General features: G+C 53.3%; 2 protein-coding genes across 17 annotated transcripts in view; one reads left to right on the plus strand and one right to left on the minus strand.

Moving 5' to 3' along the window:
• Window positions 1-5762, plus strand: part of DIAPH1 (diaphanous related formin 1) — a 97758-nt gene extending 91996 nt beyond the window's left edge. For both annotated transcript variants that reach the window (XM_027081788.1, XM_027081789.1), the window contains one exon: window positions 3826-5762. In XM_027081788.1, coding sequence (XP_026937589.1) covers window positions 3826-3980 — 155 coding nt within the window. In that variant the 3' untranslated portion in view covers window positions 3981-5762. The remainder of the gene's footprint in view (window positions 1-3825) is intronic.
• A 1941-nt stretch (window positions 5763-7703) lies between these two features.
• Window positions 7704-16048, minus strand: part of LOC113606922 (protocadherin gamma-C4) — a 123444-nt gene continuing 115099 nt past the window's right edge. For 8 of the 15 annotated variants that reach the window (XM_027081802.1, XM_027081801.1, XM_027081800.1 and 5 more), the window contains exons 3-4: window positions 14706-14794; window positions 7704-9732 (exon numbers count right to left, since the gene is read on the minus strand). In XM_027081802.1, the coding sequence (XP_026937603.1) occupies window positions 9506-9732; window positions 14706-14794 (316 nt within the window). In that variant the 3' untranslated portion in view covers window positions 7704-9505. Of the gene's footprint in view, window positions 9733-10857; window positions 10870-14705; window positions 14795-16048 lie in introns of all 15 variants that reach the window. The other 7 variants (XM_027081791.1, XM_027081796.1, XM_027081797.1 and 4 more) reach the window with 1 other exon arrangement.

Here is a 16048-nt window from a genome sequence, read left to right on the forward strand (position 1 = left end):
CAGCTGTCCATATTGAAAGACACAGCCTTTGCCCTGGGATTTAAAGGAATGTTTAAAAAACATCTTCTGGTCTCTGGAGACCTGAGGGAGTGACCAGTATACAAAGACCCATTGAGGGGTTGGAAGAGGAGCGTTACTATCAGGGCTGGTTCATTAAAAGTGACATGTAAACTGCTGTGATCTGCAGGGTGTGGGAGAACAATGCTTGGAGTGTCAAGGGGAAGAATCCATGTGATTGTATTAGAGCTGCTATTTCAGGCTGACGATTGAGTCAGCTTGTGGTTTTAATGACTCAACTTTATCTCCATGTCTGAATTGTGGCTCCTTATATACAGGCCATCTGCTCACTGGGATAAAAGTCGAGGAAAGAAAGAAATTCATCTCCCTCTCCCTTTCCTTCCCTCTGCCACTTCCCAGCTTCCAGCTAAGCTCTCCCTACACTGATAGAACCTTAGAGGTGGGACCAGCGCTGAAGCCCTCCAGTGATTAGCATCTCACCTTCTCGTAGGTAACAGGTCTTGAGACCCAGATAAGGTCTTGCCAAGATCTACAGAACTGGCTAATGATAGAGCCAGAACTGTAACCCACTGTTGTGAATCCAAGTCCAGGAATATTTCCACTAAGCCTATGTGAGGAGCAGGAGATGACAGCGAGCCCTCTGTGTGGGCCAGAAATGCTCTTTCATACCTTCCAGCAAGGAGAGCCCTGGACATGGTGAAATTGCTTCAGGGAGTTTTCCAGCGACCACCTGTCTAGAGAGGTTAAGAGTATATCCTCTACCACCACTATTTCTCCCTCCACTTCTGTAAAAATAGGACAGGAATTATAATTAGGAGTGTTGTAGACAATAATGAGTTCTTTAGGATGGTAATGATTGCCCCATCTGTCCTAGTTTCCTCTTCCCTAAGGAAGCTTATTAACAAGAGTACTTCCTCCTTAGTAGTAGTTCCTAGCCTGTGTGTTATAAATATCTTTTTTCCAAATCATTAACCTTTTTCTAATTCATCCATACTAGTGTTACATGTCTGATTTCGCTGGTGTTTTTATCTAGCTCACCCCTAACTTCTAGAAATCTGGCCTCAGAGAGCTTTGGCCAATGTTTCAAGATTGTTCCCTTTTCCCCACAGTCTGTGGGACTACTAGGAGTTAATAATCCTCCCTGGTCCCGTAGAATCAAAATATGTTATCTGCTTCTGTGGCTACTTTTCATCGTCGTAACAAGTACCCAAGTTAGGGAAAGGCTGGGAGAGGTTGTCTCCTGCATAGTCAAGCTGTTCAGCATAACTGTGGCCCTGAAGCCAGAGTGGCAGCCAGGATTCCTCGATTCTCTTCCCAGTTCCAACGAGAGTTTTTCTCTTTTCTGATTCTGACCTTAGGCCACATCAGGTCCATGCCTAGTATACCTACCTTCTAGGCTTAAAAGGGAAATTCTGGTCTTTCCTGACTTACCATCCACTCAGGTTTTATGCAATCTGCAATGCATCAGAAGCTTTTTGAATCTAGGAAAATACAGAGACGTGCTTGATTAGGTACAACTGGTATCTTCTCAGTTTTAGAGGAAGAAACCAAAGAGAGAAACAGCTGAAGACACTTCACACTTGTACTTTGACTTTTCCCATGTTGTCCAAGACAGGTGTTCCTGAAGACCCAGTGTTCCTTTTCCCTGGGTCCAGAGTCAGAAATTATTTTAACATATACTTACCCCTTGAGTCACACACACACAAATATAGTTGGAATATTTTCTCACCTGCTCCTGACTGAATTCAAAGGAGCAGCAAAGTGATAATCAAGCCACTGCCTCTTCTGGACATGACAAGTAGGGTCCTAGAGAAGGGAGCATTCCAGAAAAAGAGCAGAAACTCAGCAGGTCTGAGGAAGATTTTGCTGGAGATAGGAGACCATCTTAGTCGCACTCCTACGCACCCCTTTCCTCCCCCGTCCGTCGCTGAGGCATCACCACACGTTCATAATCCGAGGAGTGGTTTGTGTGAAACCCTATAGTCTTGGTCACACACCTTCCCCCGTAACCAGATGAGCCCTGTGCCTGCCAGCCAGGGTCTTCACTATTCTTTCTCCTCTTGGTAGACAATCCTGCGTGTCCCTGGGAGGAGGAGGAGGAGACCTGTAAATTGGTAACCTGTGGACGTGCTGTGTGCTTCCAGCTGACCCGCGGGTAGCCTCTGCCGTGTGAACACAGTGGCTCTGGGTCATGTTTCTGCAGAGGCTGACAGCCCTGGTGAAGACCTGGGCCCTCTGACCCTGTCTGGCTTCCGTCCCAGCCAAAGCTTTTTGCTGGTCTCAAGAAGGCAAAGTGGACACTTTGTTCACTGACCCTTCTGGACCTCTTCCTTCCTGCTCGTGCCCTGCCGCTGCCCTGTCCTGCATTTAGGAGTGCTGGCCTTCTCTCCTCTGTCTCTGCTTCTTTAAGGTTTAGGCACTGCTTTCTCCACCCAGCTTTCCCATGACCCAGCAAGCTGTTTTGTTTTTTGTTTGTTTTTTAATTGGATATAAATCACATACCTAAAATTCACCCTTCTAAAGTATACAATTTACTGGGTTTTTTTAGCATATTCACAAGGTTGTACAACCAGCACCACTAATTCCAGAACATTTCATGACCCTAAAAAGAAACCCCATACCCATTCTCCCCACGCCTAGGCCTGGCAACCACAAACCTACTTTTGTCTCTGGATTTGTCCATCCTAGAGATTTTACAGAAATGGAATTATGGCATCTGTGGCCTTTGTGTCCGGCTTCTTTCACCCCTGGCAGGCAGCTCTTTGGGACCTGCAGTCTCTCTGCACTGCTTGTAGGGCATGGGAAGAGGCAGAGAGCATGAGATGGGCATGGTCCCAAGGAACGGCTTTCTTGTTGAGGATACTGGGACCATAAATGTGGATTCCATGAATGAATATGAGTCTTGGGGATGACGCCCAGGAGTTAGGACAGTTAGGACAGAAACTCATGGGCTGATTGGTTCTTCTCTTCCTGTTTAGGGTGGCAACAGAAGCTTCACTACCCCTTAGCCCATTGGGCTAAGATTTCTTTGTAGGGTTCGTCCTGGCCATCCTTGACCCCAGCTCTGCTTTCCCTGACATACCTTTCACTACCCCTCCCCCTACACACACCCACACACACATATTGCACACCTTGTAGAGCCCTTGGCATTTGGATCATCGCTGCTGCCCTTGAAGAGGTGGAAAAGAGCTCAGCGTGTGGGCACGGCGAGAGAGAGGGAGGGTTGGTGGAACCCAGGCGAGTGTGGCATCATGTGACGTCAGTGCATGGCTGCAGCTCCTCTTTGCAGGAGTCCCTCTGGCCGCCTGCTAAAGGCCTTCCTCTGCTTGGGACAACCCTGCCCAGGGCTGACTGAAAGTGATTTTGGCCTAGGAGCTTCCTGAGAACTGCCAAGAAAACAAAAACAATACTGTTTACTAAGCTTGAGCCTGTTTACTTCCAACAACCCTCTGATGAGAAAACAGATTTTGAGTACTTCTCTCTTTACATTACACTGCTGATACTTGAACTCCGTTGTGTCTGTCTAGCTGTATTCAAACTTCTTATACTGCTTTTCACGCAGGAACTCAAGAGCTTGCTCTCCTACCTGTACCGTACTCTCATATTCCCTGCTTGCCCCCCTCCCCGCCGCAAAGGTATCTCCCATGTGTTCCTGGCTTTCTTCCCCTCCTTCTTCAAAAGAAGGGCCTCTGAACTGGACAGGGCCGCCATGTGTGCATGGCTTCTGGCCGAGTATCTGCCGTAGAGATCGATAGGGATTCGAAACTGGCCTTCCATGGATGAGATCTCTCATGTCTTCTCTTGCAGGCAACAGGAAGGTCGGGTGTGCAGCCATGTCTCAGCTAGAATCAGTGCTGACCAGGGACGATGCCATGACCTGTGTTCCTGCCAAGATGTCCAAGAGCGAGGAAGTCCCCACCATCCTTGAGGAGGCCAAGGAGTTGCTCGGCCGGGCAAGCTAAGCCAGGTCCTGGGGCCATGGCAGCTCCTCAGTGGAGCTCCAGACTGTCCCTGCCCTGCAGCGTGTGGGTGAAGGGTCACAGAGATATTCCTCTGCGGTGGCCACTCCCATCACCTTGACCCCATCTTTGTCTCCAGCCTGCTGCTCTCTGTACATCACACACAGCTTCAGCTGCCTGGAGGCCAGAAGGAAAGGGCAGGGTGGGGAGGCCTGAGGCCAACCCGGCCAGCCCTGGCTCTCGTATTACCAAAGCAGGCTCTGTGTTTGCTGCCTTAACCCCAAGTGTCTCCTCCGTTCTCCGTGGCCTCATCTCAGACAAGGCCCCACCTGCTTTCTCAGCCTCTACCTTTCCCGTGGGCTTTTGCCTAGGTCAGTCTTGCTGGGTTTATGCTTTTCTTTTGTGTTTTCTCTGGCCCTGAGAACAGCATGGGCTGATGAACCTTTGGGCTCTGTCCCTCCTTTCATTGCTGTCACCACCACCCCGCCTCCCTGCTCCTCCTGCCCCTGGCTCTTGTTATTACTAGGGGTGTGGCATTGGGAGCTGCTTCCAAGGAAGTGGGGAGCAAATCCCCCTTATCCCACTTTTTGGGAAAGGCCTCCCAAAACAAAAAGAACCTGGACCACTTTTATCTGTTCTCCTGTGGCCTAGGCCAGAGCCTAGGGCGGGCAGGCATGGCACAGGTGGGACCTGCCCCCAGCCTGCTGCCATGCTCTGTGCCCTTGCCTCTCTGGACCCTCTGCACCAGCCCTAGGCTACTGAGCCACAGGCCCTTCTCACGCCCTCCCTAGAGCTTTGGTGCATCTCATCCCAACACCTTATCCTCTGTCTCCAGGGAGATGGGAGGTGGAGCCTCCTGGCTGAGAAATTGTTTTGCTAAAGGATCTATTTTTATATGAATTTTTTTTTTTTTTTAAGAAAAATAACTCTTCCTTCCTCCTTTCCCCTCCATAATATAAGAGGCTTTGATGGCAGGTTCCAGAGTCCCTGGGATCTCTCCCCACAAGCCTCAATTCTGAACAAGCCCCTGGACCTCCACCCTCAGCCCTCAAGCCTCTGGGCCCTTGAGGCCAGTGCAGACTCTCTCTCCCAGCATCTGACTCTGGGGCAAGGGGAAGCTCTCCTCTTGTTGAGCTGGACCAGGCCTAAGAGTAGTGGGAGCTCTGAAACGACAGAGTTTTTATAAATTTAATATATTTATCAAGCCAAATGTGCAAATGCTAACTGGCCACTCTGGAGCAGTGCGCACAGGCTGTGCCCCACCCTGCTCTCTTCTCTGCGGTGGGCAGGCCAGACTCTTTGGCGGTCCCAGCCACAGGAAGCTCAGATTCTCCGGTCAAGGTGACGCTTTGCCCTCCTGTGCTCCCTTCAGCTTCCCACCCCTGGGAGAGAGAATGGCACTGGTAGGACCTGGCGCAAAAGTATAGTTATTAGAGCAAGGGGGAGCTTAGGAGACCTAAGGGCGCCTGCAGGGAGGCCTTGAGGCCCGGAAGGAGGGTTCTGGTTGTTGGAGCCTGTGTGTGGAGGGGCAGCAGCAGCTCCTTTGCACTGTTTCTGGGAGGACCGCGGTGCAGGGGCCTGCTGCTTCCCTAGGTCCCTCCTCCCTGCTGACATCTGGGGCTTTGACCCTTTCTTTTTTAATCTACTTTTGCTAAGATGCATTTAATAATAATAAAAAAGGGACAAAATGCAAACCTGTTCCCCTCACCTCTTGGGCTTCTGGGATGTCATCACCTCCAGTTTGTTGGGTTTGTTTCCAACTGTTAATAAAGCATTGAAACAGTACTGCCTTACAGCTTCATTTGTGAATTTCTCAACTGTTTGTCTCCACTCTCATCCAGGCTTCTCCACTCTCATCCAGGCTTCTCCACTCTTGTCCTGCCTCAAGCCCGACTGACCTGACAAAATCATCAAAAGGGTGCCGGCACCTTCAAGGTGCCAGACGCTACGATTGGGCGCAGGGCTAGAACTGATTCATACATAGTGGCTTCTGTCCCGCCATTTGCCCTCTGTAAAGGAGTAGGGCCCCAGTTCAGCCCCCTACCCTTCCACATTGCTGCCTCTTGCCTTGGAACCCTTTTCTTGGATTCAGTTCTGGGACCCCCACCTCCCCATGACCCCAGACTTAACATGCAGTTTCCTGGCAGTACCTGTGCCTCTTTTGCTAAGGGAAACCTACGACTGCCATTCTGCCATTCTCTCGTATTCCCCTCCCACACTCACTTTTGGTGTCCACAGACCACATTCCAGGCTAGGGCTTACCCTGGGGTGGAAACCTGAGCCTGCCCAGCAGAGGTCAAAAGACAGAGGTCATGCTCCAGGTGACTTGATGCTCAGAGCCCAGACTTGTTTGAGCACATTGTGACCTGCACAAAGAAATCTTACAAACCAGGTCCAGAACAGACAGGGAAAGGCTTGGAGAGGAACCACAAACCCATTTGGGCAGTCTCCGCAACTGGAAATAAAAGCCTCTTAAGTAACCCTGGAGCCTGTGCAGCTGTCTCCATCGTATGGCTGGGGATGCGGAGGTGGGTTCTCTGCCTCCTTCTTCCCCACCCCCAGAGGCCACGCGTTTCTGGCTTAGAGCTGTATAGGCACACATACCAATTAGGGGACCGACCAACCACAGCTGCTCACGCGCTCTGCCAGTCTCCTGCCGTGCCTGGAATAGAACCCAGGCGACCGGCACCCCACCCTCTGCAGCCTGGCTCTCAGAAACAAAACCCCGCTTCCATCTCAGCAACCACGCACACCACCCTTCCTCCCACGCAAGAAAGCCGCCCCCAGACGCCTACCTAGTTGGAAGGCTTGGTTTCCATGACAACAGACTTCAGAAGCTGGGAGACCGCTTGACCGGCTCTGGGAGAGTACAGAGGACGCCCAGAGACAGCCACCCCCAACCCTGCGGTTGGGCATGCCCTTGCCCTCATCGACCCCCCTGAAAACCCCAATGGGTCTGTCTTTATGTCCTTCCGCCCCTTCCTCCCACTCTGTTGCCTGCAGCTTCTTTGGCGGCAGCAACCTCGAATCCCTCCTTGCTTCCAGGAGGCTGGAGGCGAGAAGTGAATGGAAAGCACAGAGAGAGGGAGAGAGGAAGGGAGGGCATCTGCGCCTGCGGGCAATCTTATATCTGTCTTGCCCTTTCTGTCCCCTTGACACCGCCCGCCTCCCCCCCCACCCCCGTACACATGCATTCCAAGCCCCCTGGGAGGGAGGGTGGGGGAGGTGAGGGGTGTGGAGGAGGACTGGCAGAGGAGAGTCCACCCTCCTCCCCTGGCAGGGCGCTCGGGGTGGTCATTTTAGCAGGGAAGGGGCGGAACTCAGGAAACGTCCACGGCCCCTCTCCAGCTCTATTTGCCAGCCCGCGCCGCCCCCTCGCCTGGGTCTCCTCTTCTGCCTGGAGACGGCAGCGAACAGACAACGGAACCCGCCGCCGCACGCTGCCACGTAGCGCTCAGAAATCCCCTCCCCCACAGCGGACCCACAAGCCGATTACACACACGGGGTACAGATCCACAAGCACCGTTACGGTCAACGCACACCATTATATATGCACGACGGTGTTGCCGCATTTAACAATTATACACAGACTCTCGGGCACTGACCCAAAACCAACACGCAACACAATAATCGCCTCCGATCCCGCTCGTCTTCCAGCATACAACTGTGAGCTCATCACTTCATCCACACACGCCAGGAGCCCCCATCTCTTACATAGAAACGGTGAACCTTTCAGAAGAAATCTTTTAATTTTTTTCAAAGAAAAAAAGCCATATAAATATTAGAGTATAAAACTTGCGTGAGACACAGGAAGGGGGTGGGGTGGGGAGCTACGTGACTATGCAAAGAGAAGCGCTTAGAGGAGTCAGGACGCGGGAGGGGGTCGCCGGAGCGCGTGGACACAGCACAAAACACAGCACGGGCCGCCGCAGGCAGATTCGGGGACAGACGGCTGCGTGGAGCCCGCCGCCCGCGGCCCACTCGCCATTACGGAAAAGCACGCCGCACTACACACTACTGGCTATTCTACACCAGCCGAAAGGGGGGGGGGCTCTACACCACTGCAAGGGCCGGGTGGGGTTCTCGCGAAGCCCCGCTGCGTGAACGGGACGCCGGGGGCAGAAGGGGTGGACAGAGGAAGATCTATGCACAAGGAGGCACTGGGGAACTTTAACCAGGCTCTGGCCACGAGGGATCGGACTGGGGGCCTGGGCAGTGGCCTTCACAGAGATGAAATGGCACCTGTCGAGGTGAAGGACTGGGGTTGCTGGATGCAGGGGCCCTGCGGAGAAGCAAGCCCTGATCCTGGGCTGACACTTTCCACTTGGTCCCTGCTCTAGCTCCTTTCCTTCCCAACCCAGGGACCAAAAAGGGTCTAGCTGGCCCTCCCTTCCTGCTGGGGCCACACTGATCCTTCCACCAGCAGCACCTCTGGAGTACCCAGCACCCACAGAGGCCCCTCTGACCTCTCCAGGGGACCTGGTCCCAAACCTGCTCAGAGCTTCCTTGGACCATAATGCCAGTTTAAATCCATTGGTGCCTGTAGCTCAGCCCACCGCTGGCTGCCTGGGCTGCCCTGTATATGATAGATGAGGGTCCAGCCTGGTGCTTGGCTTATGGCTGGAATTTGGGGATCTGGTCAGTACCCTGGGGGCATACAGAGCCTCCAGCAAGACCCTGTTAACTGATGGATCAAGCTTTGTCCGTCCCCCCATACACACACACACAGACACACACACACACCCTTCCCTTCTTTATCTTACCACCCCATACTGTCTTAGAACATGCAGTGAAGTCTCTTGTTTGGGGAGGGGGAAGTCACAGCATGCAGTGGGAACATCAAACAATGAAAACCAAAAGACTGGTCCCCAGGGTGTTGGGAAGAGGCATGGTAGCAAAATGCCCTCCCTAAATCCAGCAAGCATCAGTACCATGGGAATGGTGACCATATCTCCCAAAACTTGAGCTTGGTCTCAGGTCCTGGAAGGAGGTGAAGGGATTGGCACCAAACCATGCTTTGGGGGAAGTCTGAGAATTGAAGGAGAGGCCAAGAGGTCATGATGCCCTTCCAACTCTTCAGAACTATGAGCCTTTTTAGGTCACCAGGTACCTCAACACCCCCAAACAACTTAAGAAAGAGGAGCTGTTGAGGAGGAGGGTGGGGTGGGTCGGGTAGGAGGGAGGCAGGGGATGGATGGGCCCGATTGAATTTGGAAGATGGAGGAGTTCAGCTGTAACTGAAAGGGGTGTGATAAATGGTGTCTACACTAACCCACTACCCCCATGGGCACAGCAATTGATTGGATGGGGGTTCCCAGCAGAACTCCCTTTGCATATTCAATCCCCTGGGGGCAGAGGGGGGGTGTTGACTGGGCACTTGTTTCTGTTTCCCAAGGGGAGCATGGCCTGGGCCCCTACCAGTATCCTGGGGGTGAGCCCTGAAAATCCGAGGCCTGGGCACAGGTAGGGAGAGGCTGGGCTGGTTGGGGAGGGAGGCCGCCCTGTGGCTACAAGGCCTGGCCTCCGCATTACTTCTTCTCCTTCTTGCCCGACTTCTTCTTGTTGCCGTTGCCACCTGCCGGGGCCTTGCCATCTCGCTTGCCAGCTGCGTTGGTCAGAGTGGCATTGCTGCCGGGGATGTAGACGTTCTGGCGGTAGTCGGGCACGTGCTGCAGGGTGAACTGGGGTCCGTAGCGGGCACTCAAGCCCATGGTGCCGGCACTCCCTCCCAGGGTGGAGCTCCCATCAGCGGCTTCTGCAGAGACAAGGGAAGGTCAGGGGCTAAACTTCAGGGTCCCCAACAGTTACTCTCTTATAGCACAAGCAGTTATAGCACTGGACACACCATCCCACCCACAAAGGGGTAGGGCTAAGAGGCTCTAGCGTGACCACCTAGGTTTCATTCCTAGTTCTTTTACCTAGTCAACTGTGATCCTAGTCAAGTGTACCTAACCTCCCTATGTCTCCTCAGTTTCCTGAACTGCAAAATGGGGATAATAATAGTACCTATCTCTTCCGGTTTTCGCGAAGGCTAACCAAGATTACATATGTAAAGCATGTAGACTAGTGACTTCAAACATGCTAGCTGTCATTTCTCTCAGGGCTGAGACACTGCTCTCAAGTCCTTGCCCTAGCCCTTCTCCAAGCAGCCTCTCTGGTCTCCACACTAGACCACAGACTCCTGGGCGGCCAAGACCATGGTTCGTGCAGGTTCCCATCCTGTTCCACCCAGTGCCAAGCACAGACCGGGCATTGAGTTGTTCTCTTATGAGTTAGGAGTAGGTGCTTTTCCAGGGATTCATTTCGTAACAGCAACCAGTGCCTACTGTGTGCCAAGCACCTTGCTAGATGTTGCACATGCATGACGGCTTTTTACCTCAACTCAACACTCCAGGGACGTGTGTGCTCTTATCCCCTCTTTACAGATGAGAGAAGCAAGGGTCAGAGAAGGTAAAAGACTAGCCCAAGGCCTACGAGCCAGGACAGGTGAGAGCAGGGGTGAGGCCTAAGTGTATCTTAAGTGTATGCTGTAGGGTATGGTCACCACCACCACCACCACCAGAGGCCTGCACCTCATCGCTGCTCTGAGGATACAGGAGGGGGAGAGAGGCTGAGAAGATGATGATCCCAGGACCAGATGTCTTAGGTACAATGTAGGCACAGGCTCACAATGTCAGAGTAGGTGACATCAGAGAGAGCCTGTAGCCCAACTTCCTATCCTGCACAAGAAGAAACTGGGGTCCAGAGAAGTGCAAATTCTGACTCTGGCTCAGTGTCACCTGGGAGCTTGTGAGAATCACAGACTCAGAACCTGCATTTTAACAAGATCTCCTGGCGATGTGTATGCACGTTAAAGGGAGAGAAGCACAGAAGTGCCTACCTCCCTGGGTTTCTGTGAGGATTCAAGGAGACGGTGCTTCATCCAGTGAAGCACTTGGTAAGAGCTCACTAAACGTCAGCTGCTGCCGCCAGCACCACCACCATCACCATACTGCGTGTCACTGCTTCCAGCCTACATGCTCCCGCACTGCCTCCCCAGGGGCAACAAACCAGGAGTTTTGATGACTCTGGCAGAGCTCATGAAGCCTCTTGCTGGAGTCCTCCCGCAGTTGGAGAGTTAAAGCCCCAGGAGTGCCCAGCCCAGCCCCCATATAGCAGAAGAGGTTCCCCCCACCCTGGCCTCCCTCCACCCTCACCCCAGACCCTGGGAGTGGGTAGAGAGGGTGACTAAAGCCGGAGAGGCTGAGTAATCCTGGGACACCAACCAGGGATTGAGAAACAGACAGGAAATATTTTCAAAGAACAGCACCAAAGGGGGAGGGGCAGAAGAGAAAGCCGAGGAGAGATGAGCCCCGGCCTTTCCCCATCCTCACTCCAGCGCTCAGGTTTCCACAGCCTCCGTTTCAAGCCCCAAATCTCCGCCATCCGAGGGCCTTCAGGGGGCGGGGAAGTAGGTTGGGTGGGAGGGAGCAGCGCCCACTTCCTCCTCTCCTTCCTCCGGCTGCGCCCCTCCCCCAGCCCTTTCATTGCACGGACGTTTCCTCCGTTTTCCCTAATTAATTCCAGGAGGGAGCGGGTCCTCGACCGCGCTGCTCCCTCCCCTCCCCGCCCCCCCGGAATGGAAGCAATGGGGGAGGGGGCCCAGATCCGGCTTCAAGAGCCAGGGTTCCAGAGTGATTTAGGGGTCAAGAGGGGAGACTGTCAGAGGCGCCAGAGAGAGAGAGACAGAGAGAGGGAGAGAGAAAGGGGAAGAAATAGGGAGAAACAGGGAGAAGGGAGGCAGAAAGAGAAAGCTAGGAAATAGGCTTGACTGGGTAACTGGAAGCCAGGCCCACCCACATCCTACATGCACCCACGATCTCTAAGGAGCACCCTAAGGGGCACCCGAGCAGATGAAATGACAAAGCGAGCCCCGCCACCTCCTCCCCAGAAGCCCAGACCTGATGTTAGCCTGGGCCCTACAGGATGCAGTGAAGCTGGGCTGGACCGGGAGGGAGGAAGATGGGGAAACCCAGAGTGTAAGAGAAACGGGCTGCCCTTGAGTTCCGTCCGGTCAGCTCTGCCGCGAAGGAGCCAGCCGTGTGACCCTGACCGAGGCCCTGCCTGACCCCGACCTCAGGTGGATTGAAGGCTCTGACCTTCTGTGGAATCAAGTCTCCAATGGCACCCCCTACCTTCTAACCCTGCAAGACCTACACTGGGCAGGAACCAGGATCTTTCCTGAGTCCAAGGAGAAACAGATTTTGAAGAGCAGCAAGAAAGAACCTGGGCATCCTCTGGCCTGGAGGAGGTGAGAGCACTGCCAGCCTCTCTCCTCAGGGAAGCACCTCCCAGCCCCATCCTCCCCGCTCCTCCCGCCCTGCCCTCCCCACCCCAGGGCTGAGGGCAGCAGCTCCAAGCGGTCCAGGAGGCCTGGTGAGACTCAGCCAGGGCCAGCTGAGCCACAGGCTGCAGCCTCCTTGAGAGCACACCTCCCCCTCAAAGGTTTATTTAAAAAGCCTCCCAAGTATACTTGCTCTCCCGCCTGCTTACTCCTCCTCAGCAGCCCCACAGGCCTGGCTGGGCTGGACTCCAGGAACCTCTCTGGCTCCAGGGCCAGGAAGGGGGTGTGAAAGTGAGAGTAGGGCCTGACCCTGCCACCTCCATCCCCAAGGTCCATCCCCCCAGCTGACGCCCGGCTGGGGCCCTGTGTGGGCCAGAGGGGTGGAGCCCTGACAGGGGAGCCAGACTGCGGTGACCCGGGGGCCTTCTGGGAGGGTCTGGGGCTATAAATACTGATTCCATTTCTGTTTTTAAAATCTGGATTTAGGCTAAAAAGTCTGCTTCCTGGCCTTAGGGCTCAAAGCCACAACAGCTAAAATATACCTTACTGTCTGTTTACTTCCCTCAAGAACCCAACTTGGCATCTCCTCAGACCCAGCTAACTCCCTCTTTCCTACTCAGTATCTGGCCTCTCTAGAGCTACAGCAGCTCTCCCACTCCCACTCCCACGCCGAACCGGGGTCAGCTCTGTCCCAGAAGGCTGGCCCCCCCGCCCCTTCTCCCTTCCTCTTCGCCACCCATGGCCTCGCCCCACTGGGCCTCACAGACATCCGGGGAAGGCTTGCCAGATTTAACAAATAAAAAGAAAGGGTGCCCAGTTAAATCTGAATTTCATATAATTTTTTTTTAGTACAGTATGTCCCAGTCCTAACGTTTGGAACCTACTCATGCTAAAATATGACTTGTTGTTTACCTGAAGTTACAATTAACGGGTCATCCTGTATTTTATCTAGAACCCTCATCTGGGAGAATAACGCAGCACTAAGAGAAGTTTGGCCTCTAAACTTATTCAGCTAAAAGGGAAACTGAGGCTGAATGGAAAGGCAGACACGGTCACTGGTATACAAAGGGCATGAACTTAGGAGTCGGGCTGGCTTAGGATTCCCAGTTTGCAGCTCAAAATGGGGGCCCTGGAGCAAGTGACTTCTTGGTTCCCTCATCTGTCAAATGGAAGGAATTAGACCTGCCTTGCAGAGCTGGTGAGAGGATCCACTGACATGTGGCCCATCAGGTTTGCCTAGCATCAAGTTTGGGGCAGCACACAGGCACAACTGTAGTGATTACAGTTCTGACTTTACTTGGTTCTCTACCCACCGGGCCTCCAGACATGCTGGACAGCCGGGCTCTCGGTTCACTATGTAAGGCCACTGCCGGCTTCCATATAAGCCCAGGACTGGCTTCTCCAGAAGCTAGTCCTTATTAGCCGGCGTTATTCTAACTCTACCTTCTATCTCACCATGGGTCAAAAAAGATAATCGTTAATCAATTTTCACCATTGCATATCATGCCCTTCCTCTCTGCCAATCCTATGCTGAGGCCTTACATTCTGCCCTCACGACACCACAGTGAGATCTGTTATTATCGTTCGGATTTTGTAGTCAGTGAAACTGCGGTCCAGGGGGCTTAGTCACTTGCCTGATGACTCACAGCTTAGTGGTGGCACGAGGATTTGAATCCAGGCTGGCCTGCCTCCAAAGCCTGTGCTCTTAAGTACTAATGATATTATTCCGCCCCCCTCCGTCCCCACTGGCTCAGGACTCTTCTTACTTTTCAGGGATGAAAACCATCACCTGAATCTCTATTGTTGAAGTTCTTTGTTAGCCTTGTGGGAAAAGCAAAATCCTGCTCTGCAAGTGGGGGCAACCAAAAAAGACAGTGTGTGCTCTGGACACTCATGTCCAGAGTGTGTGCTCCCTGCTGGGAGTATCCACACCCACTTCCATGGATTGAGGGCATGTATGTGCCAGGCCCAGTTCTATGTGCTTTACGGTATCATCTCACTGAATCCTCACAGCAATCCTTTGAGGTCGCTGTCCCCATTTTCTCGTCTGAGGAAACTGAGGTTGAGAGAGATTAAGCAAACTGATCAAAGTCACAAAGGTGGTTAGCGGCAGAGCTAGGACCTGACCTATAGTTGTCCCTTCCAAGGCTAGAATTTTAACCACTACTCCCTACTTCTCCTGCAAGGATCTTTCCCTGTTCATTCCCCTCTGGGCATCCCAGGACCACCCCCATCCCTCAGCTATTCCCTAACCCGGCTTTATATCCTGGAATTATGGGCTGCCTCAGATCGGCTGAAAGGTCCAGAGGAACCACATAGGTGGAAAGCCAGTCTCAGGGCACGGTGCTGTGGGATGCACCCCAGAACCCCAGGTCTCCCACCCCACACATGCTGGCACAACTTACCACTGGCGGAGGCCAAGATCATGGCTTGCAGCATCTCTGTGTCAAACTGGTTGTTGGGCCAGGTGCCGGTTTCATCGCCATTTTGGGATCTGCGGAGAGAATGGGATGGTGATCACGGTCTCCCAAGCCACCAGCTCATGCCCCTCCTGTCCTCTCCCAGGGCTCCCACATCCAGTGCCTATCCCCAGCCCATGCCCAAGACCTGCTCCCTTCCAGCAAGGTAGGAGGCAGATTATACAATCCTTCAGAAGCCAGACCGCCCCCCCCATTTGCCAGTCCCCCAAACCAGCTTTCTACTGTTTCAGACACCATGGCCCTTCGAGGGAGAGGGCAGGATGCACTGAAGCTTGCCCTGCCTTGAGGGAGCAGTGGCTCACAGTGAGGGGGAGCAGACCCTCTCCTGAGGACAGTGAGGGTGGGAAACGGGAGAGAATGTACCAGAACTTGACAAAGGTGAGAGGACCTCGGGGGAGAGGCCGGGGGCCCCACGAGACACGGAGAGAGGTTTCTAAAACTCAAGTCTGATCACTTCAGTGGCTCGCTGAGCCCTCAGGATAAAATCCACAGGCACACAAGGACCAGCCCCTCCTATTTCACAAGAACACCCCCAACCTCGCTCTCAAACGTTCCATCAGAAACCTTTTCTGAGGCGCTCTCCCTAATTCCCCAAACTCTCTCTTGCGGCCCCATTCCCTAGAATGCAAGTTCCCTACCTCTGCCTTGGTAACATGAATAGGTTGCCAGAGGGGACCCCTAAGCCCACCCAGGCTGGGTTAGGTGCCTCCGCTGTGCTCCCACCCCCACTGTCTGCCCTGCGGTGGCTCTAGTCCCACTGTGACTGCCACTGTCCCCACCTGTCCGCTCCACCCCCAGACCCAGCTCCTTGAGCTCTGGGACCAGGACTGTGCCCGTTTTCTACTGAAGCACCTAGTTAAGAGCTTTAGATGCTCTAAACATTGAGAAAAACACGAGGTGATTCCTAATTGTTAAAAATGTTAATCTGTAAAAGAACTCTAAGGGATGCTAGCCCAACTTGGATTTTTCCCATAGTAACTATTTCCATGCTTTGGGGGGGGATTTTCAGGGATCAAATGATTTCCATTTTTGAGGGGAAGGGGAAGCAGCCTGACACACACGTCTATTAGTCGACCTTTGCACCATCTGGAACACTAAAGTTCCTCAATAAATGTTTGTTGCCTGAATGAATGGGGAAAGCCCTGCCCAGAAAGTTAGGCTCACTATGAGGTAAGAAGGGTTTGGCACCAGGGGAGGGGATGCAGGGAATGCCTTGAAGGCGAGAGAGAGAGAGAGAGAGAGAGAGAGAGAGAGAGAGAGAGAGAGAG

The sequence above is a fragment of the Aethalodelphis obliquidens genome, unplaced genomic scaffold (assembly GCF_003676395.1).
Source record: "Aethalodelphis obliquidens isolate GAN/ISIS:26980383/991018 unplaced genomic scaffold, ASM367639v1 scaffold45, whole genome shotgun sequence".
Classification (NCBI taxonomy): Eukaryota; Metazoa; Chordata; class Mammalia; order Artiodactyla; family Delphinidae; genus Aethalodelphis; species Aethalodelphis obliquidens.